This window comes from Phacochoerus africanus, chromosome 4 (assembly GCF_016906955.1).
Source record: "Phacochoerus africanus isolate WHEZ1 chromosome 4, ROS_Pafr_v1, whole genome shotgun sequence".
Taxonomy (NCBI): Eukaryota; Metazoa; Chordata; class Mammalia; order Artiodactyla; family Suidae; genus Phacochoerus; species Phacochoerus africanus.
The window spans coordinates 42,366,683-42,379,082 of NC_062547.1; the positions used below are offsets into that span (position 1 = coordinate 42,366,683).

At 39.4% G+C, this 12,400-nt stretch overlaps 1 protein-coding gene across 1 annotated transcript in view; it reads right to left on the reverse strand.

Moving 5' to 3' along the window:
- The window catches only part of GTF2H1 (general transcription factor IIH subunit 1), a 43,272-nt gene that overhangs the window by 29,001 nt on the left and 1,871 nt on the right, over nucleotides 1-12,400 (reverse strand). The window contains exon 2 of the mRNA XM_047776169.1: nucleotides 4,491-4,659. Coding sequence (XP_047632125.1) covers nucleotides 4,491-4,644 — 154 coding nt within the window. The 5' untranslated portion in view covers nucleotides 4,645-4,659. The remainder of the gene's footprint in view (nucleotides 1-4,490; nucleotides 4,660-12,400) is intronic.

Consider the following 12,400-nt stretch of genomic DNA (forward strand, 5'->3'; position numbering starts at 1 on the left):
ATCTGAGCCACGTCTGCGACCTACACCACAGCTCAGGGCAACGCCGGGTCCTTAACCCACTGATTGAGGCCAGGGATTGAACCTGCAACTTCATGGTTCCCAGTCAGATGTGTTTCCGCTGCACCATGATGGGAACTCCTGGGGCAGACTTCTTTAAAGCTCTCTAAACAGCCAACTCAAGAGTCCTGAACCACCCTGAACGGCTGCTCCCAACTGACATTATCATTAAGAAAAAATTATTTGTAATGATTCAAAAAACTCCAAAACACAGCCCATGGCTTATTTACTAACTGCAAAGGAAAATATGTAATCCTATGTTTTCAGAGATCAGGTGTTAGTACTTTTATCAAGTGATCAAACTCAACCTCATTAAAGTGGAAAAACCTGACACTATGAGCACTCTGAGGTGACAGAATAAGAAGCAAGCACCACCACCTATGTTGTTCTTGCTAAAAATATTTTAACTCGAGCATTTAATAAACCTGCAGACCTGACTTTTAGTTGACTATAAATATAAGTATACAGGAACAAATTAAACAAAACCTGGAGGAGACAATCAGACATAATCAGAATATGGGATATTTTATAAGCCTATACTCAAAGACAAGACTAATGAAACTACAACTACATACGTGAACCTAGATTGGATGTTGATTAAAAAAAAAAAATCACAAATGCAACAATGGTCTGGATATTAAAATTTTCTTGGTGTGATGTTGTAAATGTACACACACATATAAAGCAAGTGTGGCAAGATAATAATATTTAGATGAGTTACATAGGTATACACTGTACCATTCTTTAAATTTTTCTATAACTTTAAAGATTTTTGTAAGTTGGGGCTGCAAACATCTAAATATACCTACATAATGGACAACTCGTATTCTTAAAAAGTGGGCTTTATGGCTTGTCTTCCTCATAAGGGAAACTGATGGAGAGGCTTTGTCTCATGAAATGGGTGACTCATGGTGGCGCGAACAGAATACCTAGAGCTCTGTTTCAACCAACCTACTTATATACTTAAATAAACAGAAACTTTTTCAATGAAGAAGCTGCTTCCAAACCAACAGTTTAGATGAAATACTTTACTGCCAAAAATAGCAATATGAAGCAATTTACATTGTCATCCAGTCTGTTCCATTATTCCATTCCTCCAAAACTATCACTCCTTTCGAGGTATCTTTTCTCAGTCATTGCTTTATTCTTGCCCTATCTTAACTCTTGCCTCTGAGAGGCCTACTTTTGAAGTCCCCCTACCCCCACCCCCAGTCTGAGGCATGTGGAAGATTTCAGGCCAGGGATCAAACCTGAGCCACAGCAATGACATTGCTGGATCTGTTTTCCTTTTTATGGCTGCACTTGTGGCATATGAAAGTTCCCTGACCAGGGGTCGAAAAGTAGCTGCAGCTGGGGCCTATGCCACAGCCATGACAACATCAGATCCAAGTTGCATCTGTGACCTTTGCCACAGTTTGCAGCAACATCGGACCCTTACCCCACTGAGCCACAATGGGAACTCACAATGCTGGATCTTCAATTCACTGAACCACCAAGGAACTCCTGAGGTTTTTTAACTACCTAACCTAATTGCTAATTTTCACTTTAGTAACTTATTATTGATAACACTCAATGGCTTTTTCTCCAGAAATAGAGTATTCTTTTAAAATATTCAATTTAAAATGAAAACTGATGTGGTGCAGATCTAGATTTGGGGTATATGCTCTCGTCCCCAATAACTGGGAAGAACTCTTGAGATATAGGAGACAAGCACATTCTTTATTGTATCCTGTGGGTACCACAGTTTTTCAAAGCCATAGGACTAGCTTCCTGTTGAAGAGAAATGCTAATACAGATAGTTCCTAGTTTATGAGTCTATTGTAGTACAAATGTTAGTTTGTAAGACTATTATTAGAAATATGGTGAGGCACTTTGCCACAGAAACAAAGTTTAAAAAGGAAGTGGTATCACTAAGAGAGTCGACAAAAGACAAGATAGCTAGGAAGTACTGAATTACAATGCATTTTAAACAGTATTTCCTTTTGAAAATTAAGATTCTAAGTTATTTCAGTGGAGAAAGCTGAGGACCTTGGTCATTTCCAGCAGCAAAGTAGAGGTAAGTCCTTAGGGCAACTGTTCACGAAGGACATTTGTACACTGACCACTTGCAAGTTGACAGTTGTCCATTTTTTGAGGTGTCATGTTCCTTGAAACCCATATAGGATTTTAGCTAGGAAAAGAATGATATCCAAGAAAATAAATGAATCTGTATTAATAGTCACAGTTACCATAATTTGGAGCTCCTGATGTGGCACAGTAGGTTACGGATCTGGGACTGCCCCAGCTGTGGTACAGGTCACAACTGCAGCTCAAATTCGATCCCTGGTTCTGGAGCTGCCATATGCCATCAGTGTGGCAAAACAAAACAAGACAAACAAAAAAACCCCACCACCATTTGCCAAGAGCTTTGTTGCCCAGACTTCCCTGGGGTCTCTCCTATTCAAGATCTTTTACTAAGGTAAAATGCAGAAATCTCAGAAATCTCTTTTAGAAAGCAAAGATTCTTAATCTCAGATTCACTTGGTGCCTTTACACCTAAATATTATTGAGCCAAAAGATACTATACCCTTTGGGTAATAAATTCAGAGTTAATCTTGCATATCTGAAAAGAGAAGAGGTTTTATATGTATCACTTACATGTAGAATCTAAAATATGGCACAAATGAGTCTATTTACAAAACAGAAACAGACCCACAGACATGGAGAACAGACCTGTGGCTGCCAAATGGGAAGGGGGAGGAAGTGGAATGGATGAGGAATTTGGGGTTGGTAAATGCAAACTATTACATTTACAATCAATAAGCAATGAGGTCCTACTGTACAGCACAGGGAACTATATCCAATCTCTTGGGGCAGAATATGCTGGAAGACAGTATGAAAAAATAAATGTATATATAGGAGTTCCTGTTGTGGCTCAGTGGTTAACGAATCCAACTAGGAACCATGAGGTTATGGGTTTAATTCCTGGCCTCGCTCAGTGGGTTAAGGATCCGGTGTTGCCGTGAGCTGTGGTGTAGGTTGCAGAGGTAGCTCGGATCTAACACTGCTGTGGCTGTGGTGAATGCCGGCAGCTACAGCTCCAATTAGACCCCTAGCCTGGGAACCTCCATATGCTGTGAGTGTGGCCCTAGAAAAGGCAAAAAAAAAAAAAGAAAAGAAAAGAAAAAAAAAAGAAAAAAAAGAGAAAGAAATGTATATATACTTATGTGACTTGGTCACTATGCTGAACAGCAGAAATTGACACAACACTGTAAATTAACTATACTCTAATAAAAATAAAATTAAAAAAAAGAAGGGGTTTGATTTCTAGCCTTTATACTTAAAAATCATAAAGGATAATAAAAACATTATGCTCTGTATTTCTCTCATCTACATTTCTTATAAAATTGAATCTATCTTAATATTTGATGGCCACATAACCAAAGATTAGACAATTTACTTAAATGATACAATTTAATTAAGGGCAATCTGGCATCATCTATCAAGATTTTATTTTTTTAATTTTTATCTATTTAAAAATTTAAAAAAAATTTTTGTCTTTCTGCCTTTCCTGGGGCCGCTCCTGCGACATATCGAGGTTCCCAGGCTAGGGGTCTAATTGGAGCTGTAGCTGCCGGCCTACACCAGAGCCACAGCAACTCGGGATCCTTAACGCACTGAGCAAGGTCAGGGATCGAACCCACAACCTCATGGTTCCTAGTTGGATTCGTTAACCACTGAGCCAAGACGGGAACCCCTATCAAGATTTTAAATGCACGGGGGAAGTTCCCGTTGTGGTGCAGTGGTTAACAAATACGACTAGGAACCATGAGGTTGTGGGTCTGATCCCTGGCCTTGCTCAAGTGGGTTAAGGATCCGGTATTGCCGTGAGCTGTGGTGTAGGTCGAAGGTGCAGCTCGGATCCCACATTGCTGTGGCTCTGGTGTAGGTCGGCAGCAACAGCTCTAATTCGACCAATAGCCTGGGAACCTCCATGTGCCATGGGAGTGGCCCCAGAAAAAGACAAAAAAAAAAAAAAAAAGATTTTAAATGCACCAATCATTTGAACCAGTGTAAGTTCACTGTAGGGATACAGCCCACATAAACAACTTCACAAAGCTATTAGTGCATAGATTTATATTGCAACTTTGTTTTCAGTAACAAAATTCTGGAAACTTCCTCAATGTCTTTCACAGAGGAATGGTTAATACATGATTGTGCATCCATTCAGTGGACCATATACAACTCTCAAAACAAAGTCTGCATGGAGATCTTTACATGAAGGAGATTTACACATGTAAAGCATATACGCTTTATTAGTGCAAAAAAGGCAGGATATAGAATAATATATTTAGTGATCCCACTTTGTAATTATTTCTATACAGTTGATTTTTTTGGATATTCTAATAAAAAACCCACAAAGATCTTACAAGACCTTAGTATAGCTGACTTACATTTAATGTCTGCATACATATGGCTGATGGTAAATCTATCTTTGCCTTCAGGTGCCCAAGCAATTCTTTCTGCCATGAGGTATAGAGCTCCATCTTGCTTCTTTTGTCGCACCTTCTTTACAATCAGCAAAACTTCTTCAGATGAAGTTGCCATGATGGCTAGAAGACGCTAAAAAAGACAAAAAGATTTCATATCTCAATTAGGATTTGTTGACATCTAGAGTCCCTTCCAAATCTAAAATGAGTAATGAGGAGTAAAAAGTCTTCCCCTCATTCAAAGTTGAAGATATAGCTGTATGGCATTATTCCTTTAAAATTTCACTTTGCTCATACCACAGGTGTGAATTTATGTAACAGTTTATAACATTTGGCAATTTTCAAGCCCTTTCCAAATATGCTCATCAGAGTATATTCAATTCATTTTCCCCAGTTATATTCTTAAATCTTACATGTATCATTTGACTATAAATATGTGGTCTTTGATATTTAGAATCATAGAACTTTAGAATCACACAGCTTTCTCTCTCGCTACACACACACAGAGGCCATGGCGTGCAGTAGCTGAATCCTCATTCCGTTTCCAGAGGGAATGAGCCTGGGCTGCAGCAGTGAAAGTGCAGAGTCCTAACCACTGGATCACCAGAGAATTCCTTTGATATTAGTTCAAATTTCTTTTAACTGCAAAAAACTAAGGGTGACAAGGTTTATGTGACTTTCCTAAAACCACTCCAGAGATGAAACCTGATCTAAGTTTCCTCCTGTATACTTAAAAATAAATTGAAAGAATTTAAAGCTTAACACTTCAGATACTATGTCCCTCATCTTTTAACAATCAAATGTCTCTCCATATGTTGGCTGAAGATTCAGTTGTATATGGCTAATTTTTTACCTAGGAAACAGCCTGGAGCTCTCCTCAACTTCTCCCCAATCCTGGGAATCTTACTGCCCAATCCAAGTCCTAGAGTTTTGTGTGTGGCTATCTGGAATATGAGGCTGAAACAGACCTGGAGACTGTCCAAGCTCAAAAGCAAAGATGACATGATTGATAAAGTTGGCACTGGGCTGACAGGGGGAAGTGATAGCACAGATACCATACACCTCCCATTTCTGATAAAGTTATAACTTGAGTTTTCATTCCCAAAGGAATGATTTAAAATATAATTTAAGGAAGGAAGTTTTCTTACGGTGCAGTGGGTTAAGGGTCTGGCATTGCTGCAGCTGCAGCACAGGTCTCAGCTGTGCCTTGGGTTTGATCCCTGGCCCAGGAACTTCTACATGCTTGGAAGAAAAAAAAAAAAAAAAAAGCCTGGCAATAAAATGTAATTTAAAAATATTTTCTTTAGGTATGAAATATAATTTCAGAGAAGTTATAGGTGACCTAAGAATTAAATATGAGCAAACAAGTGAAGCTTACTGTAATACTCCTCCTTTTTATGGCTGCACCTGTGCCACATGGAAGTTCCTGGGGCAGATTATACCTGAGCTGCAGCTTCGGTAACACCTGATCCTTTAACCCAGTGTGCCACAGTGGGAACTCCTGTTGTAGTATTTCCTTTTTCTTTTTCTTTTTTTTTGTCTTTTTGCCTTTTCTTGAGCCGCTCCTGCAGCATATGGAGGTTCCCAGGCTAGGGGTCCAATTGGAGCTGTAGCCACCGGCCGCCACCAGAGCCACAGCAACGCAGGATCCGAGCTGCGTCTGGGACCTACACCACAGCTCACTGGCAACGCCGGATCGTTAACCCACTGAGCAAGGGCAGGGACTGAACCCGCCACCTCATGGTTCCTAGTCGGATTCATTAACCACTGCGCCATGACGGGAACTCCACTGTTGTAGTATTTCTTACTCAATGAGGCAGTGATTTAGAAATCAAAAGTACAAGTTAAAAAAAAAAAAAAAAGGTGGGGCATTCCTATTGCAGCTCAGTGGTTAACCAATCAGACTAGTCTCCATGAGGATGCAGATTAGATCCCTGGCCCCACTCAACGGGTTAAGGATCCAGCATTCCCTGAGTTATGTTGTAGGTTGCAGATGTGGCTCAGATCTAGTGTTGCTGTGGATGTGGTATAGGCTGGCAGCTATAGCTCCGATTAGACCCCTAGCCTGGGAACTTCCATATGCTGCGGGTGAGGCCCTAAAAAGCAAAACCAAAACCCAAAACAAAACAAAACCAAAACAACCTCTTTTTTTAAGCACTGTACATGTGGCATATGGAAGTTCCCAGGTTGGGGTCGAACTGGAGATAGAGTCATGTCAGATCCAAGCCACATCGGGATCCAGATCCTTAACTCACTGAATGGGGCCAGGGATCAAACCCACATCCTCATGGATACTAGCTGGGTTAATTATCACTGAACCACAATGGGAACTCCAAATTTTTAATTTCCCTAGAGTTGATTACTTGAATTTCAAGTAGCCAGATCTTCCCTTTTGTAAGTTTCCTTACAGGCTACTCCATCTCAAGAATGGACAGGAAATGGATCAGTGTGAACACATTTATTCAATAATTCTGTACCGAGCCAAGGAGTCCAGTGTTTATTCAAAAACAAATGTCTGCTAGCAGTGATTTGCACTTTCAGAAAGCTTCCAGTCTAGAGAGCAAGATGTGTGTATATACAAATTAGAACGTGCTAAGCCCCAAAAAGGTGACAAAAAATTGTTTTGAATTAGAATTCAGGGGCAATAATCTCTTCACATGAAAGGCTTTGACAAAGGTTTGTCAGATATACTTTAGAGGAATTTTTAAAAGTGCAGTTATAATTAACAAACCAACAACACACAGGTGTCTCAGACGTTCTGTTTGATGCATTTTGACAACCGCATACACCCATGTACCACCACCCCAAGATAAGACAGAACATTTCCATCACCCCTCTAAATTCTCTCATGTCCCTTTCTTTTTAGGAGCACATCCCCTGCACATGGAGGTTCCCAGGCTAGGAGTCAAATCAGAGCTACAGTTGCCGGCCTACACTACAGCCACAGCAACACCAGATCCTTAACCTACAGCGCAAGGCCAGGGAGGTCAGGGATCGAACCCACATCCTCATGGGTACTAGTTGGGTTTGTTAACTGCTGAGGCATGACAGGAATTCACGTCCCTTTCTAGTCAATCCTCTTCCTCTTGCCCTCCAGCACCTGTTTTCTGATTTTTATCACCAAGGATTAGTTTCTGCCTGTTCTAGGATTCCATATACATATACATGGAATCATGCAGTATGTATTCTTCTGTCTCCGGCTTTTTGTTCAACATATTTTTTGAAATTCATTATATTACTGCATTTATCAGTAGCTTATTCTTTTTTTCCCCATAATTTATGAACTGGATATGGAATGAAGGTTTTGATAAAGAAAAGGAAATAGGCATTAAGGCAAAGGGAATGGCTTGGGGCAAAGGCTCAGACGATTGAAAAGGTAGTCGTCTGCTCTGGATGTAACACAAAGTCCATGATGGGGATTAGTGGGATATGAAGTTGCATGATGGTTAAGACGGAGGTAGATAGTGGGGAATATCCTTCCATGGTAGACAAGAGAAGACTTATAAAGACTTTTGAACCGGGGAGTGATTTGTATTATAAGAAACTAATCTGCAGCAATATGACAGAGACTGAAGAAAGGGACCAGGAAGGGTGTGAAGCAGGCTGGTGGCAATGAGAATGCAAAGCAAGGGACAAGGAAGAGTACTGAGGAAGCAGGATGAATAGACATTTGTTAAGTGCTGAAGGAGATGTCATAGCTGCTTGCTCACACCCCACTTCAAAGTCTTACTGACATGAGTACAGTGATGTTACAGAAACAGTAAGAAAGAAAAAGATTTGACAGCAAATACAAGGAATTCAGTTCTGAATATGATGAATGTGAGGTGCTGTTGAGTCATGCAGGAAGAGAGAGTCTATATTGTGTGGGCGTTTATAAATGTTGGGGCAGAGCCTAGAAAGTTCAATAAAAAAAGAAACCCAGAAGATCCATAATTCCACAACCATTTAACATCAACTTTCTTAATTTTAAATTGTGCTTATTTTATCTGTACCCACCTTACAAATGTAATCATGAAGTACAACCAAGTTGTATATATCTTATTTTTCACTTGCCATTGAAAACATTTTCCCACGTTATTTTACAATCTCCATAGTTTTGATAGTCATACATCATATATGACAAAGGCTCAAAATTGTTAATATATAATACCATCTTTTAACTGATTTACTTGCTCTTTCTCCCAAGATTTTGATTAGAGGATTACTGCCGCCTAAAAAGTCTGAAAACCACTGGTTTTTTTTGTTTTTCCGTATGCACCTGTGGCATACGGAATTTCCTAGGCCAGTGATCCAATGGAAGCTGCAGCTGCCAGCCTCAGCGATGCCAGATCTGAGCCGCACTCGCAGCTTGCAGCAACACCGGATCCTTAACCCAGTGAGAGAGGCCAGGGATTGAACATGCATCCTCAGGGACACCATATTGGGTTCTTAACCCACTGAGCCACAATGGGAACTTCTGAAAACCACTGTTTTAAAAGACTATTTAATGACATAAAAAGATATACTGTTATGTGATCAAAGCAAGCAAAAAAAGCATGTAGTCTGATTCCATTTTCTTAAATTGAAAAAAAAAAACAACCTATCCAAAATTTACTGAATGCTTGTAATACGTGTCAAGCTTTGGGCCAAGTTCTTTACAAGCATTATCTCATTCAGTCCCCAGTTAACATTCCTGAAGTAGGTTCTATTATTAGCCTCATTTTCATTTTGCAGATAAAGGAATCTGGGTCTGAGTTATCAAGATGCTTTCCCAAAGTATCAAGAAGTAGAACTGGTTTGAATCTGGGTCAGTCTGACCCTGGAGTTCCTTTATGCTATTTTACAAATATACATGACAAGAGAAACATATACCCAATTTAATAGTGGTTACCTATGGTGATAGGACTACAGTTGATTTGAATATTCTTTTTCTGGACTATCTGCAATAAACATGTATTTTGCAATAAGAAAAGTAGTTATTAAAAACATTTTCCCAAGAGTTTACTCTCTTTCAAATCGTGTTTATAAAAATGGGAAAGTGGGGAGTTCCCGTCGTGGCTCAGTGGTTAACGAATCCGACTAGGAACCATGAGGTTGTGGGTTTGATCCCAGGCCTTACTCAGTGGGTTAAGGATCCAATATTGCCATGAGCTGTGGTGTAGGTTGCAGACTCGGCTCGGATCCCGCGTTGCTGTGGCTCTGGCATAGGCCAGTGGCTACAGCTCTGATTCAACCCCTAGCCTGGGAAGCTCCATATGCCGCGGCAGTGGCCCAAGAAATGGCAAAAAGACAAAAAAAAAAAAAAAGGAAAGTGTTAGTATGAGTAAGAATTTAAAGAATGATTTATTTTAAATTTCTGTAATATGTGTATTTTTTAATTTAGTACTAAGGTTTTAACTTATAAAAAATTTAATCTATGGAACCATTAAATACTTCAAATTTTTTGCTTTTTAGGGCTGCACCAGCGACACACAGAAATTCGCAGGCTAGGAGTTGAGTCAGGCCTATGCCACAGCCAGGGTGTGGGATCCAAGCTACATCTTCAATCTACACCACGGCCCACCACAACACCGGATCTTTAAGCCGAGTGAGGCCAGGGATCAAACCCACATCTTCACGAATACTAGTCGGGTTCCTAACCCATTGAGCCACAATGGGAACTCCAATATTAATTTTTTAATATTCACTATAGTAAGTACATAACCATTAATTTTTAAAAACTTGTCTATACAATGGAAATTAAACTGCATAACATACAAACCGTATTTTAGGAAACATGAATTAAAATTTGAGAGAAGAGTGAGTGGAGGGGGATAAACAGATAATTGCAGGATAATTTTCAGTATGTCACATATGGAGACAAAGCAAAGACAGCTAACAGAGCAAGTTCCCAACTAATTGGGCTTATAGGCACAAACAAGGTGTTTGTTTTGGAAAAAGCAGGAAAACATTTCTGAGCTGGGAAGGTAAGGAAGAAAGATGAATGAAGAAAGAGAAACTGTTAAGTGAAGAATAAATTAGAACTATGAGAGTTGGCTACTTTAAAGCAAATGGGAAAAACATTTTCTAAAAATGTAAAACCACTCATATTAAAATCCCCTTAAGAGGAGCTTTAAAAATAAATCAAAGTTATTGAATTCTAGGAATAACTTGTCAATTGTCTCACAGCTAACTTGCTTGGCAAATTTCACCGGTTATCTGTAGCACCTCTGTAATTATACAAGTAACAGCTTTAGGAATTTAATAGAACCAGTGGGGCTATCCTACATTGGCTCCTGTGATTTCTAGATTTTTCTTCACGGTGGCTCCTTAGATGGCAAAAACTTCTTTCTAGTTGAACTCTGTAGAAGCCACAAAATGTTTTGTTTATAAAAAACATTGGTGCAGTTGCATTTAAACAAAGTGGCTTGAAGATCTAGCTTTACTTAAAAGATTATTTATTTTATGAAATAATCTGCTGCAAGACCTCTTTAAATAGCAAGATCCTCCAGTAAAGGCATTAATTCATTCTCAGTTAAATATTTACTTGCCCAAAGCTAAATGTATATGCCTTGCTCTGACTCCTTGCAAATTCTCCTCCCTTCCTATCAACTGGCTTTTACTCATTTTTTCAGTCTACTTTAAGCTTCGAAGTTACTAGTACAGGTCTGCTTCCATTCTTCTCTTTACAGCACTTATCACTGTGGTAATTAATTTTTTTATTATTCAGTGAATTTATTACATTTACAGTTGTACAATGACCATCACAATCCAATTTTATAGGATTTCCATCCCACAATCCCAGCGCATCCCCCCACCCCTCGATGTGGTAAGTAATTTTTAAAGTAATTCTATTTAAGTCTGTCTCCCCCTCAAAACTATAAGCTTCAGGAAGAAGAGCAGAGGCTTCATGTGTTGTATTCACTGCAATACAGCACCCAGCAGCATATTTTAGCCCATAAGAATTCAAGAAATACCATGACATCCATTTAAAAATCTCTGTTGTTAAAAGAACACAATCTTAATCTTGCTAAGACACAACAAGAAACTGCTGTACACCGTCTTCAGCTAAACTCCAGGAAGCACTATAGTGCTCTCTACTCACAGATCAGAGTACCATTCCTCACAGATCCCCAAAACTGGCTTATCAGTAAATAGAGAGGAAAAAATTGAGAAAGAAATCAGAAATCTTTAAATTTCCATTTCCACCATTCTGTATCTCTACATTTCCATTACTTACACCCTCCTTTCTATGTGCAGAGATAAATGGGGCAGGGGAAAAAAAAAAAAAAGGCAACAAGTGAACGATAAACTCCTTATCACACTCTAAAAGGAGGATTATTGTTAGACAGAGAGTGGCTTCTGTTTCTGCCAGCATACAAATGGAGATTTGGAATGCTGCTTGCCATCAAACAATCCTAAAAAATTTTAACAATTCAGCACTACAGGGAACAAGATGTTGGAAGTATGTAAAGAGTGACCAAAATGTACTGTTTTAAGGATAGTTACACACACGAGGAAGATATTCAAGGGAAACTGAGGTAGCAATTTCAAGACCAAGCACTTTTTCATTTTACAGCAGTGCAGGGAGAGGCAATGGGAAAAATGCGACACAGATGCAACGTGAAGGGAAGTGTATGCTCATATTCAATAATAAGTACAGCATGCTGACAAGAGTACAATACCAAACTGAGAGAGAAGCAATCAGCTGGTAATCAAAGTGGAGAGAGGAGGAATTATTAAATGGATGCCTGACACCGCCACACTAAAGGCAGGAAAGAGAGAAAGGAGGAAGGGACAAAGACACCTCTAGCAGCACTGTCCATGAAGTGGAAAGAGTCATCCCAAACGCTAGGAAAGCTCAATGTTCTGACGGTTAAGGGAAAAAATCTGCAGCACATAAAAACAGGGCCAAA